The 26,435-nt window shown below is 40.9% G+C and overlaps 1 protein-coding gene across 3 annotated transcripts in view; it reads left to right on the top strand.

Moving 5' to 3' along the window:
* PLCG2 (phospholipase C gamma 2) overlaps positions 1–26,435 on the top strand; it is a 61,374-nt gene that overhangs the window by 638 nt on the left and 34,301 nt on the right. For 2 of the 3 annotated variants that reach the window (XM_071756631.1, XM_071756629.1), the window contains exons 1-5: positions 6,207–6,315; positions 10,376–10,614; positions 20,874–21,014; positions 23,547–23,640; positions 25,105–25,152. In XM_071756631.1, the coding sequence (XP_071612732.1) occupies positions 10,419–10,614; positions 20,874–21,014; positions 23,547–23,640; positions 25,105–25,152 (479 nt within the window). In that variant the 5' untranslated portion in view covers positions 6,207–6,315; positions 10,376–10,418. Of the gene's footprint in view, positions 1–6,206; positions 6,316–10,375; positions 10,615–20,873; positions 21,015–23,546; positions 23,641–25,104; positions 25,153–26,435 lie in introns of those variants that run through there. The other variant, XM_071756630.1, reaches the window with a different exon arrangement.

The raw sequence follows: 26,435 nt of genomic DNA, 5'->3' as shown, positions 1-26,435 counted from the left end.
TTTTTTCCATAAATAAAATCTGTTAGGAGATGCAAAAGGCTTCTTCATATATGATTTTTAATATGATAAGTGAAATAATATGACTGAAACATATGTGAAATATGTGTGAAAACATGTATTTGAGAAATGGAGCATATCAGGTGGTGTTTGATATCTGCCTGTACTTCTGAAAAATACAGTTGGTCCTTTGCCAACAGAGGCTCTTCTGAATCTACAAATGTGCTCTGCATGGCACTCAGAAAACTGGTATTATAGATCATGGGCCTCAGTGAGTTTGCAGAGGTGGCAGTCTCGTGTTTTCTCTACCCTCCAGCCCCAGAGCAGTGCTCACAATAACCTCTAGCACAGCTACTGTGATGTCTTCTACAAGCTAGAAGGCAGCTGGAGACACTGGAGAACTTAAGGAGTTAAACATCTGGTTTATTCAGGACTTTATTTATAAGTAGATATATTATCCATATTTTCTCCCCCTTCACTTACTCTTTCTTTTAAATTGTTAACAAGATTGGGCCCCTGTGCCAGGTTCTACTCCTACCTCAGTCTGTTGAAGCACAGGGTCTCTCACATTCTGTGTTAAAGATGCTTATCATAAGAAGTGGAACAGAATGTTTTGGCCCTTTAATGTGACTCATTCAGCTGTGACTGCAGTGCATGAAGATAACAGCAGCTGCAATAACAATTTGCATTAGATACAAATATGCTGATCCTAGAGATGCACCAGATGGATGCTCTTCCAAGGCACAGGCATCTGCAGTGTGTATTCCAGAATAGTACTTCTTATTCTTGCCCTGTTCAGTAAATATTCCTCAAGCACCTAATATTTTTTTCAATCATATGTTGATTCTAGTGAAATGTTGATTCAAGACTACTTGAACAGGCCAAGACCAACACGGGAAGAAGTGAAAGAGCAATTAGAAAAGATTTTACATTATTACTTCCTTATCTGTTTGAGGACCAGAGACCTTCTGTCCATCCCCAGCTAATTCCAGTGCTTTGATTAGCTGGAGGGCTTTTCTGAACTTTTCTGATGTGGCATGTGAAGGACTAAGGCTGATCTTTGCATGAGCAAGCACAGATGCAAGGATCCCTTCCTGTGTGCCCTGAGGGAAGGCCTTAGATAACAAGAAATCCCTGCAATCAGCCAGGTATAAAGTAGTAGGTACAAAGTAGTCTGTTTAATGGCCCCAGAAGATTTTTCACTAGCAGTAGCAAAGTTGATGTTAAGAAGACTTCAGCAGAATGGGAGGAAAATGGGAAATGAGCAGGGAGAGCACACACTGCAGCAGCACTGGGTGTGTGTGCCTCCTGCCAGTGCAGCACATCATGAGATTCCCCCATGATCATGGGTTCAGAGCAGCAGCTAAAAACTTCCAGCCCAGCCTTGGTCACCCCTGTGCCCAGCCTGACTCCAGGTGTCCTTCTTTATACCTCTCAGCTGACAGGGTGAAGGAGAACAGAGGGTAAAGCTGATGGTAACAGAGCACTTTCTTCTCCTGAACTCACTCCTGGTACTACTATGGAAGGCTGAAAGGTAACTTGGAGGGAAGACCTGGACTATTTCTTAAAGAATTGCAATTCCCTTCATAGCAAACTATTGTCAAATGCTGTGGGGGTTTTTTTCAGCACTTCCCACTTGTGATGGCGTTATTGTCAGGAAAGATTTTATTGGCTTAAAAACCACAAGAGAAGTTTTGCTGGTTCCCTGCAGAGCCTTTTGCAGTCTTCATGTTCTGCTGAGGCCTTGGCACCACTGACCTTCTCCCTGTTGATAGTACTGGTGGTGTGCTGCTGGCATTTTACCTCTGTGGATGCAGTGGCTGTAATATTTTATGTATCACCTGAAGGTGTGATTGTTTTAAATATGCTGGTGTGCTGTGCCACCAGGAAATCTGGCCCAAGACACTGAGCTAGTTAGTCTGTGTATTAAAAAAAAAACCAACCTCACATTTTGACACTTTGTTCAAATATTCTTGTGTGTATTTTTAGGTTTTTATTAATCATTCCAAATCACAGAGCAGAATTTCTGCTCAACTTAAACTTTAAAAAAATATTATTCTGGGAAATGAAAGTTTTCTTCAGGCATAGCTAGCTTTGCTATGGGAAAATAACATTCATAATTCAGGACACTATTATAAAACCTAGAAGTGTTCTGCCCAAGACACGGTACTACTCAGAGTTCCAGCAAATATCCACACTCCAGGCTTGATGCCTTTGAAAATGTGAAATAAGGATTTCCATTCTTTTTTTTTTTTTTTAAATTGTTTTGACATCTACAAATGAAAACTATTACAGAAATTGTAAGGGATAATAGTGCATTTTGTGTATGAGGACAAAAGGCAAAGTAACTCCCCAGAAGTTTTTTTTGAACACAGTGCTTGCAAATAACAAGGGACAGGGTGATTGAACTGAGGAACAGCTGAACATTTTAAGACTCAAGCAAACATTGCAACAGGCAACAGGCCAGCCACTTAAAAGTACAACCTCCCTTCCTTCATGTCAGCTTTTCTGCTAGAGACTTAAGTGGTCTTTGTTAAATCAATATGTACTTTAAATGTTTTGATTAAGTGACAATAATTTACCAAGATTAAAATGAAACTGATAAGAATGGAGCCAAGTGCACCCTAGAGCACTTTTTACAAGAAATACACTTTTGCAAGGAACCTGAGCTCTGTGTACTGAGGGTGCTGGGCTTGTCACACCCTATGATTGTGTTTGAAGGTGGGTCCCCCATCAAGTTTGTCACTTGAGTTGTGCTGTACAGCTGGAAATATTCTCAAAGGTCCCTTTGGGACATTGAAGGTGTTCACTAAAACCTGGTCAAGGCTTCCCAGTGTAGCTGAAGCTACTGCCACGAGGAGCTGCTGCCAGTGACATCAGTCACTGGGAGGGATGTCTCTCATCTCCTCCTCTCAGACAGCAGCAGTTGCTGCCATCTCAGCTCTGTGACAGGGCAGCTGGACAGTGGTTGTGGGGCCACCACAACTAATCTCTAGTCTAGGAGTAGCCTGGGTTACTACATCCGTGAGATAAGCAATTTTGTTGTCTTTGGCAAGGGAAAAACTGTGACAAAATAAATTGATTTTTTTTTTAATAAAAGCTATAAGAAAGCAACGTGTTCTTTGCACTCCTGCCCCCAAGAATCCCAGTTCCTGTGGATGTGTGTGTGAGTGCCCTCTCATAAACCCAGCCAAGAAGCACTAAGTAGTTCTTGCAGGGGTAATAACATTCCACTTACTGCCTTCAGCTAATCCTAAATGACCACTGGCTTCTCCCTCACAAATTGGCACTTACTTTCTCATAGGAAATGGACTGACACCTCATCCTGAGACCATGGGATGCAAGTTTTCTCAACAATGAGTGTAAAATCTGCTTCAGAGTCCTGCAGGTGAAAAGTTTGTAAAAAAAAAAAAAACCCAAAAAAACCCTAAGGTTAGATACAAAGCTAATAACTAAGATAACTTAGATACTAATCTACTGTCAGTGACTGCCTCTAAAATATTTGTTCCTCCTAACTTATGACTCTCACACATTTCTTACAATTGATGGGTCAACTTCTACCTTCTAGAAAAAAGATATATTTTCTTTGTAGCCCCTGTGAGGAAGTGGCACCAGTTTTGTGACCATTATTTATTATATCCATGAGGCTGCCAAGCCAGTCCTGTTATTTTCTTTCATACCTTGCTTTATGCTTCAGGGGAAGTCATCAAGACTTCATTACCAAATATGACAATAAGGCAGGGTTGAAGTTTGCAATACTGTGATAAAGAAAGTGTCAGTGTCAACACTGTAAATTCCCTTTGTGAAGGGTTTATGACTGAAATGTAAGAATTTACTGTCTTTCTGGATCTTATGGTTATATATGAATTGTGGTTATATTTTTAACAATTCAAGTTAAACTGAAAAAAAAAAATAGAAAAGGAACGAAAAGGTTAGTGGCTAACCTTCTCTTTGAACTGGATTTGTTTTTAAGGATTACTTACTCCACCTGTATGGCTGAGATTTTGTTACATCCAGCAGTTTTACAAAACTCAGTTTTATGATACCCCCTGCAGCTATGATTTTCTTCTACGTACATGTTTTTTTTGATTATATAACAATTCTTCAGCTTTTAAGAGAGTTTTGTCAGGTAAGTCTAAATTCCTCCAAAAAAAGTGAGGAAACAGTAGGTTTTAGCCTCCCTTCCAGCACACCCCTGAGGCACAACTATACTGAATTAAGTCTAAACTTTGCAGTAAAGTCTCTGTGTATGACAAAGATGGTCAACTCTGTGCCTGTGTGGCTTGTGGGTTGTTCAAGGGTGGTTCCTGTGCTGAAGCTGTCATGTGGCTGGTGAGGAGGCTGCTGATACCTGGCCAAGTGAAGCAGAACCATGAGGTTCAGCTGGGGCTGATTATTTGTTGGGACTTAGGTTCACTGTCAACACACCCAGATGAATCCTGGACCTGGCAGCCTTGCAGATATTTTGGTCTTGGCTTTAGCAGCTGGGATGTTGGCCACTTGTTGCTGGTATTCTGTCACTGTTCCTATAATTTCAAAGGCATCCTCAGCACGAAACATTGAAAGTTTTAATGATGAAGAGCTGAAAATGAAGTGTGGGAGAGACACTTTTGTGTGATTGATCCATGTTCTGCTATTCTCATTTTTTTAGCACCATGCTTCCTGTAGGATGTTCTCTCTATTTGAACCTGCATCACACATGTTATGAAGAGGGAAACTTTTCCCAGGCTTGGCATCTGGAGAAATGTGAAGTCTTTAGTGAGATATTTTTTAAAATACTGAACAAAGATGAGACTGTAATGGTCACCATATTTTGCATTTAAAATGATCCACACCTTTCACAGGTATTGGATTTTCACCTTTCTTTTTGCTTTGGTGGTTGTGTACTTTGAATGCACTTTTCAGTAGCAATTTGAAACCCTCTGGGACTTTTAACTTTGATAAAGGTTTGTTAGTTTGCTTCTGTGAAGAGTTTTCCAACTGCTACAAGTTTTGCTGGACACTATGAATGTTTTCTTCTCTTTCTGACCTAAGTATCCAGGTAGCATTGCTGTTGGTGTTTGCTGTAGTACTTTGTTGCTACCCCCATTCCAGGTATAAATTTATTTCAGTAGTTTCTACATGTATAGGGTGAAAGTACTAACCAAAATTAATATTTATAATGTATAATGCTGGCTGATATTATGGAAAACTTTTTTTTTTCCTATCAGTAGATTAGCTCAGATTCTGGTCTGTTACAAGGCACATCCTTTTCATTCCTTTGTGCCAGCTACCAGTGGTGGAAGGAAGGGAGGTGAAGAACTATCTCTACCTGACTAAACTCAGTGTTTGGGCCATGGTTCTGCTGTTGTACCGTGAAGTGGCCCTCACAGAGGTGGCCGAGGGCTTCCTCTGCATGGGGAAACCTCTTCCAGACACTGTACCATCCCTAGACTGGGTTTCCAGGCATTTGTTTTGTAGTCTTATGAACTGGCATGGCTTGTTCCCTGTGGTGACTTTGATATTCTGCCTATGGAGGTAGGAATTTTCCTCAGCTTTATCAAATAGCTGGGCAAGGCAAACACTTCAAATTTCATGGCAGTATCTGGGCTTGACCTGAAAAACGTGTCATGTCCCATCATTAATCCCAAATTGGGAAACACTTTTATTATTTCCACTCATGAGCCGAGGTGGATGTGGTATAACGCTCTTTGTAGCGGAACCCACAGCGAGACGATTTGGGCTCGAAAACCTAACTCCAGAAACACTAAAGTTTTAAAGCCTTTTCCTAAACTCTCTCTCTCAAAGTACCGTCAAGTCGCCTGGCGATTTGCAGCCGAACTGTTGAAATTCCTTCCTCACAAGGTTGGACAGGAACCGAACCGCCCGCCCAGGTACGAGGGGAGGGAGGCACCGCTCCTCTCCTTCCCGCCTCAGGGGGTGGCTGAGGGGGCAACGTGCCCGCTGCCATCTCTTGAGAAGACAACACAGCAACGACCTCGCTTCGAACCAGACCGGGGAAAAGTGGGGAGACTGGAGCCAGGAAGAGCCCCGACCTCGCTCCCCTGTTTAGGGAACCCAGCGAGAAGCCCCGGAGAAGGGCTGAGGGGTTCCCACCCGGCACCATCCGCCCCTGCCCGCCCTGCCCCGCCAGCCCGCCGCTGGTGTCACGTGACCCCGCCCCTTCCCGGTTACGGCCGAAGCAGAAGTGGGAGCCCCGGGGCGGGAACGGAGGCACCCGGAGGGCTTTGGGGGGGCTGGGGGGGGGAAGGGGTCTGAGGTACCGGTGGCCGCCGGTACCGTATCGCCGCGGAAGACAGCTCCTCCACCGCTGCTCAGGTGAGTGAGGGCTCCCCGCCGGGGCGGCGGGGATGGCTCCCCGCTGTAGTCAGGGGCAGTCCTGCTGGGGATCCCGCAGGTGCCGCAGTTTTGGGGCTGGGGCTGCCGTGTCCTCTCCGGTTGGGATCTGTCCGGGACGAGGGGTGTGAAGGAGGGTCTTGTGAGGGCTGTCGGCTGGAGCCGGCTCCCGGAGCGGGATGGGTGGCAGGCGAGGGGCCAAGGGATGTGAGGCCGGGCCGGGTCGGGTCGGGGTGTGCAGGGCTCCTGGCCTGAAATGGGACAAGGGGATCCGGAGGTCCGGGGGGACTCCGCACCTTGTGCCTGTCCGTGCCCCGCCGCAGGCCAGCCCGGCGGAGAAGAAGGAAGGAAAGAAAGCTTCCCAGTGTGTGTGTGTTTGTTGGTGGGTGTCTGACAGCCGCCTGGCACCGTGCGAGGCTCTGCCCGGGCGGGAGGGCCCCCAGGCCGGGGCTGGGGCTTCATCCCCCCTCAGGCTCCATGGCAGGTGGGCGCTCATCCTCCTGCGGTTCCCTTCCCCGGCTTTTTACCAGCCTGCAAGACTCCGAGGGTAGCCGCGAAGTTCTGTGTGTTGCTCGTTATAGGGGCGATACGAAGCTGCTGCTGCTGGTGGATGGATATCCGATGGATATCCGTGCTGGCAGGAGAGGGGATGGTCCGAAATTCGTCCAAAAGCAGAGAGTTAGGGGCTGAGAATCCAGCAACGCTGTTACAGTGCCCTGGGCACATGGGAAAACGTAAAAGTTGGCTTGAGGAAGACTTGGGATTGCAGTTCTTGGCTGCACTGGAAAGCACCTGCTTGCTGCTGTGCCATGTGGGTGAAGTTGTAAGAGTGTGTATGGATTCATCAGATTATTATTTAACAGATAAATGCTGATCTGTTCGCTAGCCTGTGCGTTTATTGTTTACCCTTGCTACAGTTTTCTCCCGCTTGCTTTGTGTTCTCACAGAATTTGTTAAGTTAGTTAGGGTTAAGAGTTAGGGTTAAGAGTTATAGACTGATCTTCAGATAAGAAGGGTTTGTTTCGGAAACACTGAAGTATTGTGAATAAGTAAAGCTAAATATACAGTGTTTTTGATATAGATTGAGTAGGTGTTTTTTTTTTTTTACTTCTCTGTGCTCACTTGGTTACTTGATGTTGAGCCTTCCCGAGTTGTTAGTCCTATTTGTCAGTCTTTTCAATAAAAAAGAATCAAAACTGCTCTTACACAGTGACAAATGGTCCCAGTTCTGCATGTGGTACAGGACATCAGCAAACCTAAGCTCATGTAGTGCTTCCAATCCAAAGATCAATGTGTTTGTGGCTGCGTCTAAGCTAAAACTTATTATATAATCTGGGGTTATTAGCTCACTTGTTGAGCTGTGTAAGTGATGCTGTACCTTTCTACTTTAGGCTTCATAAACTCTTTGGTAGAAGAGCAGTAATGCTTGTCTTGTATGTAAGGGTGTCTTGTAGCTCATGCCCCACTGGTTTAGAGGTATCCATGAAATGAGGTGGTGAGACTCATTATGGAGTTTTGCTGCCTGAATGAGTAGAAATATTCTTGATTCAAATAGCTGTGCAGTGATGGGTGTAAGCAGGCTGAGGGGCACCTGCAGGTGAGCGTAAGAAGAATCAGTATTTAAAGGGTTAGGTCTAATATCAAGGAACGTGTCCAGATGGGTTTTGAATGTCTCCAGAGAAGGAGACCCCACAGCCTCCCTGGACAGTCTGTCCCAGTGTTCTGTCACCCCCACAGTGAAAAACCTATTAGGATATTCCTTCCACCTTTCATGATGAAGTAGATAACCTCAGCCACAGTATCATTTCATGGTAAGGTAAAAACTTGGCTTCTGACTTGGGGTTTAAGTTAGACTAAACTTGCTGTTCCCTCTGTTTATTGGAAGAAAGAGCTACTTTAAAAAGGGAAGTTGAGTGTATTCTGTTCAGCGGAAACTGCTTAAGAAGCCACCTCTGAGAGGCAGTTCCTTTGCACTAAGGGACTAAGCTCTCAAAAAAACCTGCTGCATTGCCTTGTATTAAATAGCTACTTTTAGAAACTCCTATTCTTGGTGTTTGAAATCATGCTTCATTTTACAGCTGTGCTGTAAAAGGCAGAGCAGATGTGTATTTTGTGATAGTCTCCTGAAAAACTACATTCCTTTAAGAGTTAGGATTTTTATTATTGCAGTGAAATGTTAGTGAAGTAGTTAAGCCTTGTTCCAAATCACAGCATACTTATTTTACCACAATTTTTGCTGAAAAGAGCAAAGTCAGACAGGGTTTATTTTATTTTATCAGAAAAAACCAGACACGGTACAAATATTTTATTTTTTTTTAAATTTCTGCTACTGCAAGTTATTGTAGCAAGGTATGACAGCTATGGCTGTCGTGTTAGATACAAGCCCTTGATAATTTAAATGATTATCTGATTAGTTCCAGAGAGTCAATAAGGATCAATTACATCCTGGCTAAAATCTGCTGTTGCTTATTACCCTGACAATTGTCCACTCCCTCTCAGGTTTAGGGCATATAAATATACACATACACACACATATATATATATTTCAGTATTATTAGGAAAGGTGCTCCATTTTCTTATTACAGTAACAAGCTTATAGATGTTAAACACCAATTATACTATAATGTTTTTAAAAACATGAAGTGAGACATGGTTCCTGCTGTAGAGCACTTTAGGTTCAGGGTGGGCAATGCAGAAGAGGCCACCCTGCAGGTAAGAAGGGGCTGCTGTTTGTTTCTCTGTTAGCTTACAAAAAACCAAACCAACAACAAAAAAACCCACGCCAAAACAAGAAAAAAGGGAGAAAAAGAAAAAAAAAAAAAAGAAAAAAAAAAAAGAAAAGTGGTCAAATTTAAAAAGGGATTGGAAAGCTTGCACCGGGCACCTTCAAAAAAAACCTCAGCTAGTGACATGATGTTGAAAGCCATTTTTGTGGTAGTAATGAGAGCAGAAAAGAGAGATCTTTAGTGAAGAGCAAGTCAGGAGGTAGAGACATGGGCTGAGGGGGAGGAGGGTTGGAAGAAGCTGTGAAGGGGAAGCAAGAAGTGGTACAGTCCCATTGGTTATCAACAGGGAAACTGAAAGTGCTTATGATGGAGTGGAATGAAGGAGAGAGGAAGAGAACCAGAGGAGATGCTGTGGCTGGTGGCTGCTTGTGCACAGAGATGATTTAAACTTGTCCTGCTCAGGGAAGGGGTTAAGGGGGATGGTTTGGAACTTTGGCAGCAACTCTTGCTACTTCTGTGAGAATTATACATTTGTGTGAAAATGAAACATTTCTTTCTTTGTGCATGGATGGAAGATCAGGTTCCAGGGCATCCTGTTTGTAAATAATTGTGCTGAGGAGTCCTCAGGCTTGTAATCAGCTGTTTGATGCAGTGATGTGTGGGAGACCAAAGCACAGACAGTCACTAATGTTTACAAGACCTGCTGCATGCACATCTCTTTTTTTCGTTGTTTTGTGCCAAGATGTGTCCCAGGTATAAGCACACAAATACCTCCCAGTAGGGAAAAGTAAACTATGCAGGAGGAACCCAGCCATGAAGTTTTAAAAGTGCATAAACTAAGACTTTTCAGACATAACCAACATTTGCTTGAGTATTTGTATTTACTCATAATTTCCCCTCATTTTCTTTGCAGCTCTTAGAAAGACAGTTGACTGGTTTAAATTCCCATATAGGTCTCATGTTGGGTTAAAGTTACAAAAGCTGATGTGTTATCTGGGCACTGGATTGCTAGGATTTAATCCTCAGCACTTCTAGCATCCTCCTGAGGTAGGATCAAGAAGACAGCACCACTGACTGCAGAGCAGGGCATCTACCAAAGTGTCATGGGACTGCCCTCTGTGAAGACTTGGGATTTTCAGGACAAAATGGCAAGGATGCTGTTAATGTTAGCCATGTATCTGCCTTGTATTTGGAAGGGAAGGAGTCTCTATTAGGTAGCTTTAAATTATAAAAATATGATTTTGAAAGAAATTTTAAAATGCTGGTTTAAGTATTGAATGTTCTTCCTTTTTTTTATTTTTATTTTTTTTTCCCAGGTCACTGAAAACCACCACGGAAGTGTGATTAAAAAAACAAAAAATGCCCAGAAAGAGTTTAGACTATGGAGTGCTGCCAGAATATGAGAAAAGCCAAATCAAAAGGACCTTGGAGTTGGGAACTGTTATGACAGTGTTCAGTCTTAAGAAGAGTAGTCCAGAAAGGAGGACTATTCAAATCATAATGGAAACCAGGCAGGTAGCATGGAGCAAGACAGCTGACAAGATTGAAGGTTTCTGTGAGTATTTGCAAAGTGTATCTGAACTTGGAGTTACTAATAAATGGAGGTATTTGTGAAATACTGATTTAAAGAGCCTTTGTTAATGTAATGAAGTTTTTGGATCAAAAGGGTTTACTCACTTGCTGAGAACATTCTCAATTGTTGCAGTGTAGATGAGAAATCTTCTGTAGCTTGGTATTTAGATACCTAACACTACTTCAATATGATTAAGGTGCTCTTACCCTAAGTTCTGTTCTCAAAGTTTTCATTTTGAATAATAATACTGTTTGTGTTCTCTGTGAATTGAGTCACAGTGTGACAACAGTTTCTTGTCGTTAAGCACCAAGATGTCTGGTAAATTTAAGTGATCAGTGCTTCTCTACCCCTTCTTTCTTCAAAAATTAAAAAACTCCAAACACGAGGAAACTGAAATTTTCAAATTTCTGTCTACCTAAGGATTTGCTGTTTTAAACTAGAAATCATTATTTTGGACCAGTATTGGAAAGTACCAATGACTTAAGAGGATGAGGCTGTGAGATGTAAGAGATAGTTTCAAGGTCCTGAGTTGATACTCTCTTTTTAGTTGATATATGAACTGACAAAACCCACTATTTATAGGAAGGTTGGGAAATAGAAATAGATTGGGGGTGTTTTTGCTTTTTTTTGGTAAATGCACAGTAAGTTTAAAATGTATCAACCTGTAAGGCTGCAAAGACAGGCACTGAGGAGTTGCTTGGTTTTTGGTGTGCTTGTGCAGCTTCCCTTCATGCTTCTTACTTACAAGTATTACATCTGTTTACTACTCTTCCCATTGGTTCCTGTTGCATTCCTTGTGCTGAGTGGACCTGCAATTGGAAATAAAATGCAATGGGATGAAAAACTTTGTCTGGAGGATGTTTTTATCATTGGTGGGGAAAATGTGGTCATATGCAGTGTTCTGGGAAAAAAGCAAACAGGTCTGGACACCCTAATGAACAGGTGTTCTGGATCATAATCTTGCAGTGCCCCAGTTTCTCATTTGGAAAATGAGGTTAATTATTCTTTCCTATAATGATGTGTGTGAATGCAAGTACATTACTCCTTCTGATATGCTCAGATCCCAAAGTGAGGTGTGCCAAAAAAAAAAAAAGTCCTGAGAGGAGATGAATAATTCAGTTATGAGAACATGGCTTGAATATGCTTAGCAAATAAAGCCTGGGGTTACACACAGAGCAATCAGATTGAAGCAAAGTAGAAAATGACCACTCAGTGGGTGAAGGAGGCATTAGAGGCCTCTGGCAAAAAAATCAGTATATGATCATGTAGCTGAGGGCTTCATAATCCCATTTACACAGAGGAGCAAACTTTAAAGCTGTACAGACTGCATGATTTTGGGGTCAACTTTCTCAGTGCTTGACTTGTAATCTTTTTATCAAAGCTTCCTGGGGGGGTGGGGGTGTGTTTGTGGTAATACATCCTGATAATTAAATAGTTTGCTCTGTGCGTAGCTCTTAACGCTTTTAAAAGAAGGTGAATATTGTAATTTGACTCTTATAGCAGGATAATCCAGCAGGGTAATGACTTGCTTCTGGTTACACAGGCAAGTCATTACTGGAACAGGGAATATAGCTATAGACCTGTGATTTAGCCATCTGCCTCTCTTAAAAAAACTGTAATACTTTGCAGTTATTTTTAATTGGGCAACATCTAAGTCACCTTTATAGTGCTAGAAACTTTAGGTCTAAGAATATGTCATATTCTAAAACATGAATATGCAAATATTGTTTTGCTGGTTTAAAAAGCAATTAATCTGCCCCAAACCAAGATGTCTTTTGCAGACATTTTTTTCATAATATGATGTAAGCAGTTGTTTAGAGTTTCCTGTGTCCTGCATCTGTTCTACTTGGAGTGAAAGTCACTGTCAGCTTTAACTTGCTGACAGTGTTTTTGCTGGAGAGGAATTTATTTATTGGGCAAGTCATTTGACACTGTCCTGCTCCAAACTGACAAAACAGGGTTTTGACAGGTGGACCCTGTGGATAAATAATAAATAAAAAATTGGTTGGATGGCTGCACCCAGAGAGTTGTGGCCAATGGTTCAGTGTCCGAGCGGATGCAAGTGGTGAGTGGAGTTCCTCAGGGGTCAGTGTTGGGACCAGTGCTGTTTAGCATCTTTGATGCAGACATGGACTGTGGCAGAATATTTTTCAGTAGGAGACATTTTTCTGTTTCTTGAAGGAGAAGTAAGTTTTGGTGAGTATTGCCATAATACTGCCCCGTGGATAGGCTGCCCCAGTGAAAGGTTAGTGACTGATGCAGGTTGCACGGGGGCTTGGGGAGTGAGGGCTAGAAGTAGGAATGGTATTTCTGATTCTGTGTAACACAGCTTTGAGGTGATGTTTTCACAGCCTGATATTAGCAGATAACTTACAAGGTGACTCTGTGATCAGTCAGCCCAGACAGTCAGTTGAGGGGATGAAAGGTTTCTCTAGAGCAAAGTTTAGTTCCTGCTCTGAGTTGCTGTCTGCTGGAGTTTCTTCCTCTGGTTGAATATATAAAAAGCATAATGACACCAGCTTCCTAACTCTGTGGTTTTTTACTCTGAGGCAGTGTGGGTTTTTTGTGCTTCATTTCTTTCATCCATACAGTTGGTTAAAGTATGGATGGCAAAGCACTGTAAATGTAAAAATGTAGTTTGAACTTTGAGATGAGTTCTGAGCGTGAAAAACACAGAAATAATGCAGCACTCCTTGGAAGACCATACATTTAAACCCCACAGCACTAGATCTACAGCTGCTGTTTGATATATGAGAAAAAGAGCAAATCACTTAGAAGTCTAGGGTGGACCCCCACCACTTTTCCTTGATGAGGTACAAGCCTGACTTAGAAACTTCCTGGTGCTAGGGAAAGCATTTGGCAACTTTGACTATGTAGCAGGGCAAAGTGTCTGGTCAGGAAATGTCATTTTCATGGAATGATGCCCTAGTGTATGTGGGACCCAGTACAACTTGGCTATGGATCATTTACCCACAGGTTTTATTAACCATTGTGAGTTCATGAGTTTGCAATTTAAGAACTGCAGATCTTGGTAACTACAGTAGTACTAAATTAACTTCTGCTTTACCAGCATGAGAGAAGGAAGCTTCAGTTTTCTTGTATGGAAGGAACTGATTTGCTTTTTTAATTTGTCGTGGGCCCTTTTCTTGCAGAAACTATTTAAGCACACTAGATGTGTAGATGGGGAAGCTGTGTGATACCAGCATGATTTATTGCATTGTTTTTCACAGTGCTTCATTTCACTATGGTCCTGCTCTGTATTTTTATTGTGCATTTACCCATGTGGGTACATTTACCTGTGTGTGGGTCCACGTGGTAGCCCTTGGGTCCCACATGCCCTGTGTTGTTTCTCCCCACTTCAAACTATCCCAGGCTGGCCACACAATGGATGTGTGTTGTACATCAGCATGGGATCTGGGGGGCACTTCTGCCTTCAGAAGTGATTCCACTACTCTGCTGGGCTGTTTCTTTGCTAGGAAACCAAGTGGCCCATGAACAAGGGTACTGTTATAGCTGGGACAGGGTGCTACTGAACAGCAGTGAAAGGCAGAGGGGAAGGAAGGAAGGAAGGGGTGGCCAAGGGTGAGGTGTGCTTGTCAGTACTCTGCTAAGAGACATGTCTGTGTGACCAGCATCTGGGGTTTGCTGTCTGAGAATGTGTTTCTGTACTACCAAATAAAGCCTTCCAAATTTCCTTGTATTGTGGTTTGCACATGGATATGCACATGAATAAATTAGGGCCCAAAGAGGCTGTGGTATTTAAGCTTGTAAGCTTGGCAAGGTGTAAATCTCCAGGCAGCTGATCCATAATGGATATTTCATTCTTTATCTGATGCAAAGTGCTTTCAGGAAAATTATTAAGGGAAAGTTTGTGGTGACTAGAGTTTGATTAGTCACTGGAAACTATGTGAATTTCTGCATACTCTTCCATGAATCCCTGGGTTAAGTGATGATTCACAGCCAGGAAAATTTATGCTCTGAGAAATCTGTGGTGCCTTTCTTGAATGTGAAATTGTGCATTTGTAGTACAAGCATGCATGTTTCAAGGAAGATTTTGCTGAGGACATGATTTCTCTATTTAAAATAACATTGAAATGTTTTTAGATTGTGTTATATTGCCAAGCAGAAATCACTAGGTTCTGCAAAATGTTGAACCTGGATATTTAATGATCAAAGCTCACTGGAGAAACAGTGCACCTATAATACAGTCATGCAGATAATCAGATTAGATATCAGATAATCAGATGTGATCAATCCACATACAATTTTTCAGGGTAAGACTAAGATGCAGGGATGTATAATATAATGCAATGGCAATCTTATGTATGTTGTCACAGGTGGTGCTGTTCTAGCTAACAAGTTTGGAGGGTTTTTTTCAGTCTTCATTGTTGCACTTTGTGAATTTTGTCTTGCAGCCACGTTTTCCCTGAAATTAAATTTTGCTAATTTTGCTTTTAAAATCCTTGCTAACGTGTACCAACAAAGAAAGCAAATTTTTGTTTCCTTTTGGCTGTCAGATACTTTAGGAAACTTAAACCTAGCACCTAAGCAACTATTCATGCAAGTGCATTTCCTTCTTAAACACAGAGGAGGGATTTCCCACCCCCATAAGTTTAACAGCTAAGTATTTTAATTAGAATTGTTAATGCCAACGTGAGCTTCCTCTGTGGTGGAAAACTAATTTCTTTCTCTTTGGAGAAGATGGTATAAACATTTACAGAATCTGTGTTTTTCTTTGAGAAGCAATGAGTATTCACATTTTCTGCTGAGTGTGAAATAAGTGTGTCTTTTGGCTTTAATGTTAGACTCGACCTTACTAGTTTCTATTGGTGACTTTTTTTCTTTTCCTACTGCTATGAGAATTTCTTTCTCTCTAAATTTCCTTACTGTTTGGCGAATAAAGTAATAAAAAAACATCAAAAGCCCCAAATCTAGATTCTATCATTTTTTTTCTGTTTGGTATTCAGAATATTGTTAAAAAACAATGTGTCATTGCAAAAGTGAATCCCCATCTTGCTCTTTGTGGACTATCTTTTCAATAGAACATTAAAATTCACTTTTTTTTTTTTCTTTTTTTTTTTCTTTTTCTGTTTTGAAATAGCTATGTCTCAGTTGTTACCCAGGGGATCTCTGGGTAAGACTTCAGCTGAGTATTTAGAGCTTGGTTTCTGTGGTCAAATGAAAAAATGAACGTGTGTAGCCTTTAGTTCTTTTCAAATAATTTCTTCCCTTTAGCAGCTCAGTTCTGCAGCATTAAATTGTAACTTAAACCAACCAGACTTCCTGTCATGGCCAGGCAGAGAAATGGGGATAGAATCAACTTCATAGTTGTGTACATCCTTCATGTGATTGATCAAAGTGGGTGTGAGATGTAGGTACTTCAGTACACTTTTCACCAATGTCACAGTTTTACATTTTTGTTGTGTTTCATTGCACGGAGGAGAATATAAACTTTTATGGGCACATATGTAAATTTTACCCTATTCTTTTTTCTTTCTGTGCTCCATGTTTCATTTCTGCTCTGAATAAAGCAGGCTGTTAAGACACCTCGTATAGTTAATCTTTTATCCAGCAAAAGTGAGAAGAAAGCCCTTGTCCTCTCTAACCATGGTGAAGGACATTTGCAAAAGGATACCAAAGGCTTCATTCAGTCACTGGGCACTCATTTGCAATATACTATATTATATTATATTATATTTTTATTATTATTATATTATAGTTAAATGGTTAAATGCAGAATGTTGCTATACATGTACACATGAAAATGCAAATTTATTTCTATAGAGAATCACCACCCCATATCTTGGTCCACAGCACACTGAGTTGAACAGACTCCCTTGTTTTCCTCTTGGAATTATTTTATTATTATTATATTATAGTTAAATGCAGACTGTTGCTATACATGTACACATGAAAATACAAATTTATTTCTGTAGAGAATCACCACCCCATGTCTTGGTCCACAGCACACTGAGTTGAACAGAGTCCTTTGTTTTCCTCTTGGAAACTTCCAAGGGGAAGCCTCCAGTAGTTTCACTTTAGCCTTCTTGAGGCTTGCTGAAAATACCTGCTGAAGTGCTCATGGCCTGATTTCCTCCTTGGAATCTCTCTGGAGGCTTTTTCTTCTCTATTAAGTACATACCTCTGAGCTCTGACCTGGGCATTGTAGCCACAGGCACTGAAAACCTCATAGGGACTTTGAATCAGGAGCCTTATCTTACAAGACTGGAGTCTATAATGCCAGTCTTAGCTGAACTTTTATACTGACTCTCAAGACTTTTCTGTCAAGGGCACCTTGCCAGCCTGACAGTTTCTAAGGTTTTCTGACTAATCCCATCTAGATACAATCTGCCAGACTTTCTGGCCTGAAATTACCTGACCTGCAAATATACCTCCTTACAGTGAACTTACAGGGACACTTCCAGCTAATATAAGCTGTTCTGCTGTTGGCATTTGCTGTTTTTAAACACTCTGACTGTTTCCCCCAAACAGAGGTGGGTGTTGCATGAGGCAGAGCTGCTGCCTTTGAGTAGCAGTGCTGGAATGAGGAGCATGGTGGTGTTGTATAGCACTCATGGTTTTTGTGGTTCTGGTCATACCATTCTCTACCCATGTTTATTTTATGTCTTGTCTTCTGCTCAGCTTGCACAGCACCAACTAGGGTGGAATCCAAATTCTCTTTTACTGTCTGCCTTTAAATGTAACTAAAGGAAAGGTAAGAGCAATTCATCCCTGTAAGTGTGTGACTAAAGGTGGTGAGTACTGCCAGGTTAGTTCAGTGAAAATCAGTGGGGGTGTGGAGTATCAGAAGTTTATTGTTAAGTTCATGGCAGTAAAGAGCTGGAGCAGGTGCTCAGGAAGGCACTGAGCAATTAAGCTGCTCAGTCTTTTGGAAAGTAGTTATGTAGTAGTGTAATGATCCCCTGAAATTAACTGATTTCCAGAACAACTCACAACAGCAGGAGCTGAAGCTCAGCAGCTCCAGGATCTGAACTGCCACAAATTCTGCAGGTCCACATCAGAGCCTGGAACAGGATGGTAACTGCAGGTCTGGTCTTGGTAAAAAGGCACTTGAGGGAGTTGTCAGAATCAATAGATGATTGATGAGTCTGCCAAGGAGATCTCTTTAAGCCATGGAAATAACCACATAAAAGAGTGAATGAAATGTAAACTAGTATTACAGGCTTGTTAGAGTGGCACTAGACTTCTGAAATGTTTGTCTGGGAACTCTGAAGGCTTTTGGAGTGTCCTTGTCTTGCTGGATGTGAGTCAACTTCACTGCAGGGCATACTTCAGTTTATGTTTCCTTGGGAAATGCATGAACCCTCTGTCACTGCTTCATGGAAGTTGAACCTGCAAGCACATTGGATTTGATCTGATTGTGAGCTGCATGTGTCCAGGTCTGTGCTTTATTCCAGGTGGGTCAGATCTCAGGAATATCCATCTGTGAGGCTGGATCGGGAAACACCTCTGCAGTTAGCACATGGGGTCGAGGAGGAAGAGGAGGAGGAGGAGGAGGAGGGCTCCAGTACTTCAAGGCAGTGTCTGAGGCTCTGTGCTTGTAGCTCTGGTGCAGACTTAAAGTTACATTTGAACTGCTCAGTGACAGATTGTCTTATAAAAAGTTGTCAGGAACTGTGGAACAGCTACATTGGTACAGCTAATTTACTAATTTGAGTCTGGAACTTGTTACAGCTTTTCCTGACCTGTTCATTTCCCTGTTAAGTTGGGATCAGCCATTCTGGACTTTGTGGGCATCGTGTGGAAGGGGCTGGAGTCTGTGCATGTCTGCCTTTACCCCTCTGATTTTCTGCCTTGGCTTTTCTTTCAAAAATACAGACTAATGCACCCTGAACAGCACTGTAGAACATCATTAAAACACATGCAGGGAGTTTCTATTAGTTTTCTGAAACTGTAACATGTATTGTATCTTTCTGTGAAAATCTAAAGAATATTTAATAAGCCTTGTGTTTTGTAGATCTGTTTCATATTTTATTTAAAGTATTTATAAGTATAATATATAATATATATGAGTATTTATATCTTGCCAGAGTTTTGTAGGACATATTTAATATGCTGCCTGAAAAGTACAGGAACATAACATTCTGTATTTGAGGTTTTTTTATATAAATTTTTTTTTCTTTTTTTTCCCCCACCATGTATACAATCAAGCAAGAGATTAGGCTGGTAGGGTTGAAAGTGTAATGCACAGAAAAGAAGTGTAGTGAGTCTATAACTGAGGGGAGACATTGAGTAAGTTTGTGTGTTTGTTTCAGAGGTCAGGGTGAGGTAAGAGCCACTTGAAATGACAACAGCAATGCAGGTTGTGAAATCTGTTTGATTGCTGCTTATAGTTTATACTTGGAGGGGGTCGTTGTGGTGTTTTATGCCTGTGGATTTATGGCTGAAGTAAAAGGTGTGCTTCACTTTGAAGTTCAGGACTGTGTTTACAGCAGGGATTTGTTGGGTGAGGGGAAAGCAGAGGAGGTGACTGGGGTAGCTCTTGCCCATGATTAGAATGAGCCAGCATGGTGCTCAGTCCCATGCTGTTTATTGCAGCCATGCAACCTCCTTCCCTTTCTATTTGGGTACTTTCTATGTCTGCAATCAGATGGTTCTCTGCTGATACTGGAGTGGTGGGCTTAGATCATCTTTTTCATGTGGTAGAATTTTGGGGTGGGTATTTGGATACAGTACTGGGGATCTAAGTGAGACTGAATGTTAAGGGGATCAGAGGCATCAGCTTTTGGCTGCTGGTCATTTATGGTTATGTCATGAGTTTATTTTTGAAGTTTGCATCTAAATTTAGGGCAGATATGGAGATTTTGGAAGGTTTTTTTGATTATATGAGAGGTCGTCTGAGATGTGGAGGTTGAAACATTAGAAGCTTTATCTTTAAGATAATTATGCCTGGGAAAATAAGTTTAAGAAAGAGGCTTGTGTCCTGTGATTAGTTCAGGTTAACTTTTGATGTCCCATTTTCCCTTTAATGACGGGGAGAAGATCTGGAATACTTTGCAAAGACTAAGATATTCCAAGATGAATTAATATTTCATTATCAGGATTTTTATTATGAACTTCCTTGCTTGTCTGCCCCTCCTTTCTGTATTGGCATGGTAGAAACCCAGCATTATACAGGCTGAAGCTTTAAACAGTTTCCAGCTCCACCTCTGTTGGCAGCAGAGTTGCTTTTTCATTATGATATTAACTGTCTTCTGTTATGATGAGGTGCTCATTTAAAACAGGGGTTTTATACTGCAGTGTTCTCAAATCCATGGACAGAAGCCCTCAGCTATTTTCCTTGGATCTTGCTTGGCCTGATAAACATTTTAACAGCAGCCATGAAATGTTTTTCTTCACTCTTCATCCTGTAGCTTGTAAGTCAAGATTGTCCAGAAGTGAGAAGAGCTGTTTATTTTTCTGGTCCATGGGCAGAACAAAACAAAACCACTTCCTCAGTTTTCTAATAACTCTCTTATCTTGACAGTGCACATATTGCTATTTCAGTGCTGTCTCACCACTGTTAGGCAGACCATGTAGCAGGGGGTTGATAAAAAGGAGCTGACTTGAGAAAGTGTGTGCTTGTACAGTGTTCCTGTGCTCTGGTCTGCAGGTTAAAAGTGATACAGCAGGTTATGGTAAAGGATGGAGACCCCTTTGGAGTTGACCAGCAAAAAGCTAACAAATGTTTCAGTTATTAGGCTGAATTTTCTCCTTATATTCCTGCTTTAAATATTATTCTTCCCAGAGACAGTGACTATGCTAGCTGAAAAGGTTAACTGATTATATGAGATCTGATGTATAATTTTTTTAGGTGGGTAAGTCAGAAGTTGTATCTTCTCTTCTTTGTCTCTGAAGAGTTGTCATGGCAATTGGAAATTTCCTGCTTACAGAAAATGCCATTTGTGAAATCATGTCTTCTCTATACCAAAGGGACTATGTGTATATACTTTTTCCATGGACAATCAGTGATAGTGAAATGACAAAAATATGTAAAGTTATTTTTCTTATTCTTTTGACCCTTTTAGTAATATATTTAGTTGTAGATTTGTGGTTTGCAAGCTGGTGCAATTGGCACTTTTTGCCCAATAAACATTTGTAAGTTTATGTAGAGAGATATTTGATTTCTATATAGAGATAAATATAGATACATATGGATGCACTGAGTTGTTTATCTTACTGCTTCAGGCTCTGCTGCAAGGCAAGTGCAGTTGTACTGAGTGAATGTTGTTTCCTTTCAGTGGATCTGATGGAAATAAAAGAAATTCGCCCAGGAAAGAACTCAAAGGACTTTGAGCGTTGCAAAGCAAAGCAAAGAGAAGAACTCTGCTTTACCATTTTTTATGGTACCCAATTTGTCCTCAACACCTTAAGCTTAGCAGGTACCTTTTTCTTCTTTGTTTCTTCTTTAAACCTACTAACTGAAAAAAATCAAATACATTGGTGGAACAGTAATGTAAATAACACTGGGTTTGACTTCTGCAGTTCAGGAATGCAGCAAGTGTTTGAAATCTGGAGATGGACCTTTTACTCAGCTCTTCATGTCTGAACTGCTGCAGTTGTAGTTTTTTGCTTTCAAATAGTGTGTAGTGTGAGTGTAGTTTCCAATTTGCTCATAGTCATTTCTAGCAAGGTAGCTTTTTACTAGTTCAACATCTCTAGTAAGGTTTTCAACACTGAAAATCAACACTGAAGAAAATCAGCAGAAGATTTGCTCTTGTCTTCACAGAATTTAGCCTTGGCAATTTTAGTCTGGCCAAAATGATTCTGGAAACAATAGCCATAAAGGGTTAGACTGCAGCTGCACCAGAGAAACTTTCCTGTCACTTATGAGCAATTGCAGACAAGTTGGAAAAAAAAAACAACTTCTACTTTGGGTTATATGTGTGCACATTACCTGATAATACTGAACCTTTTTTGAAGAAGTACTAGGGAACCATAAACAAGTTGGAAGGTGATAAATTGAAAATTAAGAGATAACTGTGAAACAGAGAGAAGTCATATCCTGTACCTGTGGAAAGGGTTGGTATGCTTCTTATTTCAGGTGAAATTATCCAGGGTCACAAAACCTAAGATTTTGAAATGAAAAGGAATATAAATTGTTACAGTACAGGCTTAATACATTTACTGATTAATAGAGTTTACAAAGAGATTTAACTTCTAAAATATTTGTGATGGATCCTTGGTTTAGAATCATACAGACTAATTGAAATGGTAGTTCTCTCTGTGCAGGAACACATTGAAATAATTGAATTAATTGCAGAATCTTAATGGGGGGAAAGACAAGAACTTTGTAAGCATTTTTTTTTTTTTAATTAAATTAATTGCTTATAGAATGCAGTACCAGAAGACTGGGTTTTTGCACTGGGAATGGAAGGCTGCTTGTGACTAATCCATTGTTACAGGCTTTTAAGTTTAGATAAGTTTTACCATTGTTGGATGAAGTCTGTGAAAATTTTGTGTAAGCAGCTGTGCTTAAGTGCAGCTCTGCCAGGTGCTTCAGACAGATTTCCTTTAAAAGGACTCCTCCATGGCACTTCTCAAAAGCAGGTTTCTATGAAAACTTTGAGAGCACTCAGGGATCTCTTGCTGGAATGCTGAACTGCAGAACAACATGATACAACTTTCAATTAAGGGGGAAATCCTTTTCCTTGTTCAAGTGCTTTCTTGTGGTTTCTTAAAGCAACATAAAATAATTGTTGCTTAAAGGGAATGGTAGCTGTCATACAGGGCAGAATTGTCTTGGGAGAACAATTGGTTTGGCAGTGGTAGTGGGTGTTCTTTCCAAAATTGTAACTAATTGAAAAACATTTCCATGGAGAGCTGAAGCTGGGCTCCAACTTCATCCTTGGGGGATAAAGCACTAGAAGTATGATTAAATAGAATATAATTGTCATCTTGTGAGAAACCGTTTGGCTTTGAAGGCAGTTAAAAGAATTTGCACAGAAAATAATTTTTCAGAACTGGTTTAACTGAAAAATGCCTTTGTGAAATTTCAGAATTTGCTAAAGCAAAGGCTGCAGCCACAGCATCTCATCCAAGACCAAAAAAATTGGTTCCAGTTAACCAGTACTCCCTGGGGAAGGCTACACCCAGCACACAGTTCAGCATCTGTGTGCTTTTTTTGAAACCTCACCAAATGTGATCAATTTAAATAATGTGGCAGACACTTCTGGTTTGGGAAATGGAAAGGCAAACTCCCTTTAAAACAAAACAAGACAGTGATAAACTAATCTGTAAAGTCAGGAGGAAGATGTGCCTGGCTTCTAGTGTTAATTTTTCTTAACCTAGCTTAGCTTGTATTAAAATATAGCATATGACACCAGTTATGTACCTTGCTCCCTTCCTCTTGCCTGAGTCCAGTCTGGAACAATCTGTGTCTAAAGACATGATGAGGACAAACAGGAGATGGTCATGTCCATCAAAAGCCAATACTTTATAATTTTTGTAGTTTGGTTGGAATATAATGAACTAGCTTTATGCTCTAGCACACTGAGTTAATTGTCTGTGTGCTTTAAGTTGCTCTAGATCTGTGTCCCTGCTCTTTTGCCACTTTGGAGATAGAAGATAAGAAAATGAATTTTAATTGTGTTGATACATATGCTCAGCAGTAGTTTCATAGTCTTTCTGCTGAGATACTGCAACTTGCCTACCCAAATAAGCAGACTTCTGAAAGGAGGTATTTTTTGACACTTTCCAGAATTACTCTTCCCACCCCCAAATTTATGCTATTTATTCTTAGTTTTATTATTAGTAACGTGAAGCTATGCAATGAGATTTATCAGAGAGAAAGTTAAATTAGGAGCTTTGTATACTAGGGTTTCTCTTAACCTCACAATGTTGTGTTATGTCTTTGTTTTGTGTTAATTGTTTGGGCTTTTTTAATGTTTCTTACAGCATATTATTTTTTTCAGCTGATTCTAAAGATGATGCTGATAAATGGTTGTGTGGCTTGAATATCTTGTATCAAGAGGTCATGAGTGCTCCCACACCTACAATCACAGAGAGGTATGTGGACATATTTTCACTTTGTGAGGCTTGATATTTCTTTGGGATTGAAAGTGGAAAATCTGCAAGAAGTTTTTAAGATACAAGAAGTGCTCCTGCTGTTTGCTTTAAGAACAACTACTCTCCAAGTAGTCTATGATACAAAAAGCTCATGTGGAAATTCTCCATGTCTGTTTTCTGTATACATGTGTCATGGTTTAATTCCAGCTGACAACTGATCCTCACACAGCTTCCTGCTCACTCTCCCCCATGGCATAAGGGTCAAAGTGGCCAAGAAAAGCCAAGTGTCCAAGCAAAGCAAACCAAGGAATTCATTCACTTCTTCCCATTTGCAGGCAGGTGTTCAGCCTTCTCCAGGAAAGGCAGAGATCTCTCATATGTGATGTGAAAAGACAAATGCTGTCTCTCCAAATGTCCCCCTCTTCTTCCTCTGGAAGAAAATGCAGACATACCTGGATTATCAACAGTTTTCAATACAAATCCAAATCATAGCCCTAGATTAGCTACTAGGAAGAAAATTAGCTCTTATCCCAGTCAAAACCAGTACAGCATGTTCTGGAATCACACTCTGCTGTGTTCCCTATTGTGGACTTCCAGTTTACTTTGGTTCTGCATTAAAAATGAAATAGAAAAATCTTTTAATGAGATCATAACAACATCTGGTATGTGTGGTGTGGCTGCTTCTGACATTTTTGTTTGTGGTCGCTGCTGTTGCCTGTTGAGAGGATACACACTGGCCTTGCTTGCTACCTGATCAAACTGTGGCTTTGACATTGATGTTGTTTTTACCTACTTGCTCTTTCAGCTGGGAAGAAAGTATTCTTATGTGTTTTTATTTATTGTATGGTACTGCAGTGAGCTGTTGTACAAAGAGCTACTGGGTTCCAGGCTGTGTTTGTGCAGCATAGTGATTTCTGTGGAGACTGAGGATAAGCTTAATAATAACATGCTGTGTTCAGCCTTTAGATCAGAAGTGTGTATGTGTATTTACTGTTAATGCTGCTTATAGGATTGTACACCTAAAACTGACATGCACTGTAATGAGGAATTTCTTTAAACTTTTATAAGCCACTCTCCCTTACCCCTAGTATTTTTTTTCTTTTTTTTTTATGTAACAGATCTTTAAGCCAGCAGCCTCAGGTGGCATAAATCATTGATTTGGAGTTACTGTAGTTTAGATTAGTTTATATTTTGGCTCACCTTACCCACTTATGTTTTTAAAGCTTCTGATTGCTCATTCTTTTCTCTCCTGCCTACCCTCCCTCTTCCTGTGTTATCTGGCTTGAAAATGCAGTATGAAGCAGCAGAAAAGTATATATTTACATATGTGGTTATAAAACTGACTGAATTCTTAGAGGCTGCACTGGAAATGTTTTTTCTTTATTAAAAGAGATATCTCTAAAGACCTGTAACTATGTGTAATTCTTAGATTAAACCTTTTTTCTTTTTTCCCCCTTCCACAAGTTGGCTGAGAAAGCAGATCTATTCTGTTGATCAAACTAGAAGAAACAGGTAAGAAGCTCTCTCTTTGGTTCAGTTTTTAGTTAATTTGAACATGGAATGAAAAGAACAGTACTTCATCAAAAATTTGAAATATGAGACGCCTCAAAATGGCATTTGCTTTTCTATTAACATCTTGAGGTTGGTGTTTTTTTTTTTTTTTGCTAAACACAGCTTGTTCTTAGCACTCACTCATGTTCATGTATGTGGTATAATGAGGAAGCAAACAATATAAAATAAATAGTTTTGCTTTTAGCCTAGAACTACCCCGCTAGAATGAGGAAAGGGAGTTGTCTTCTCACAGTCTTCCTGTAGAGCTTCAGCTGAGCTGTGCAGGTATATTAGGTTGCTTATTTTATAGAGGGTTTTGCCCTTTCATAGCCAAGTCAGAGCCCAGCAGCTTGGCCTTTATAACCTGCTGTGAGCCTCCCTGTGCAGCTCTGCCACCAATTCTTCCTTCATTGCTGAGCTGTGTTTGCACTGGAGTGAATACACTCTGGTGCAGACAGACCAGAAACAGTTTTTAAAGGCTTATTTGGGCATACATGACAGTGAAGATGCATAAATGAAGATTGGAGTGGGCTGCTAAGGAGCCAGGGAAGATGTTTAGGTGATCAACCTTCCCTTGTTCCAGTCCTGATGGGGTCAGTATGTGTGGTATCCAGTTTGAAACTAGTCATGAAACTGGGCACTGGGTATCCAGAGGTAGGGTCATCCCAGCAATAGCACAGATTCTTTCCTGCAGGGTTAGAGCTGGGGGAACAGGGCAGAATATTAGGACAAAGAGGAGATTACACAGATGCCTGAGGATGTCAGGGGAGAGGAGCAGAAGAACTGCTGGTATGACTGGGTAGTACTGGGGGAGTTGTTTTAAAGCAAAGCCCAAGAGTTTCAGCTGACCTGGTGCTTCTCACGTGAAAGGGGTCCCGTGGGCTGCAGCTGTGTGGCTTCATCTGTTTGAATTCTAGTGGTTCATTTCAGGTCCATGTGTGATGTGGGTTTGTAGCTTTTGCACAAAGAAGGGGATATTTTTTTCAGCTGCATACCTCTCCCTGGAGCTGCCAGAAATCATGGGACACCAAAAAGAATGTTAACCCCTCCTCCCCCAAGTCTATTGCTTACCCGTGGTTTTGCTCCTTGTCTGGAACATGCTTTTTATTCTTAGGTGTAGCTCAGGGTAGAAAAGTACATGCATTTCCTCTCATTTAGGCCTTTTCCTAAAAGTAAATCAAGCACCATGTTTCATTGTGTGGATGAGAATTTGTTAGTGCAGGAAATAGCACCTTTCAGCAGGA

Source organism: Heliangelus exortis, chromosome 13, assembly GCF_036169615.1.
Source record: "Heliangelus exortis chromosome 13, bHelExo1.hap1, whole genome shotgun sequence".
Taxonomy (NCBI): domain Eukaryota; kingdom Metazoa; phylum Chordata; class Aves; order Apodiformes; family Trochilidae; genus Heliangelus; species Heliangelus exortis.
The sequence above is the reverse complement of the archived record's forward strand: the minus strand, read 5'-3'. Positions and strand labels throughout refer to the sequence as shown.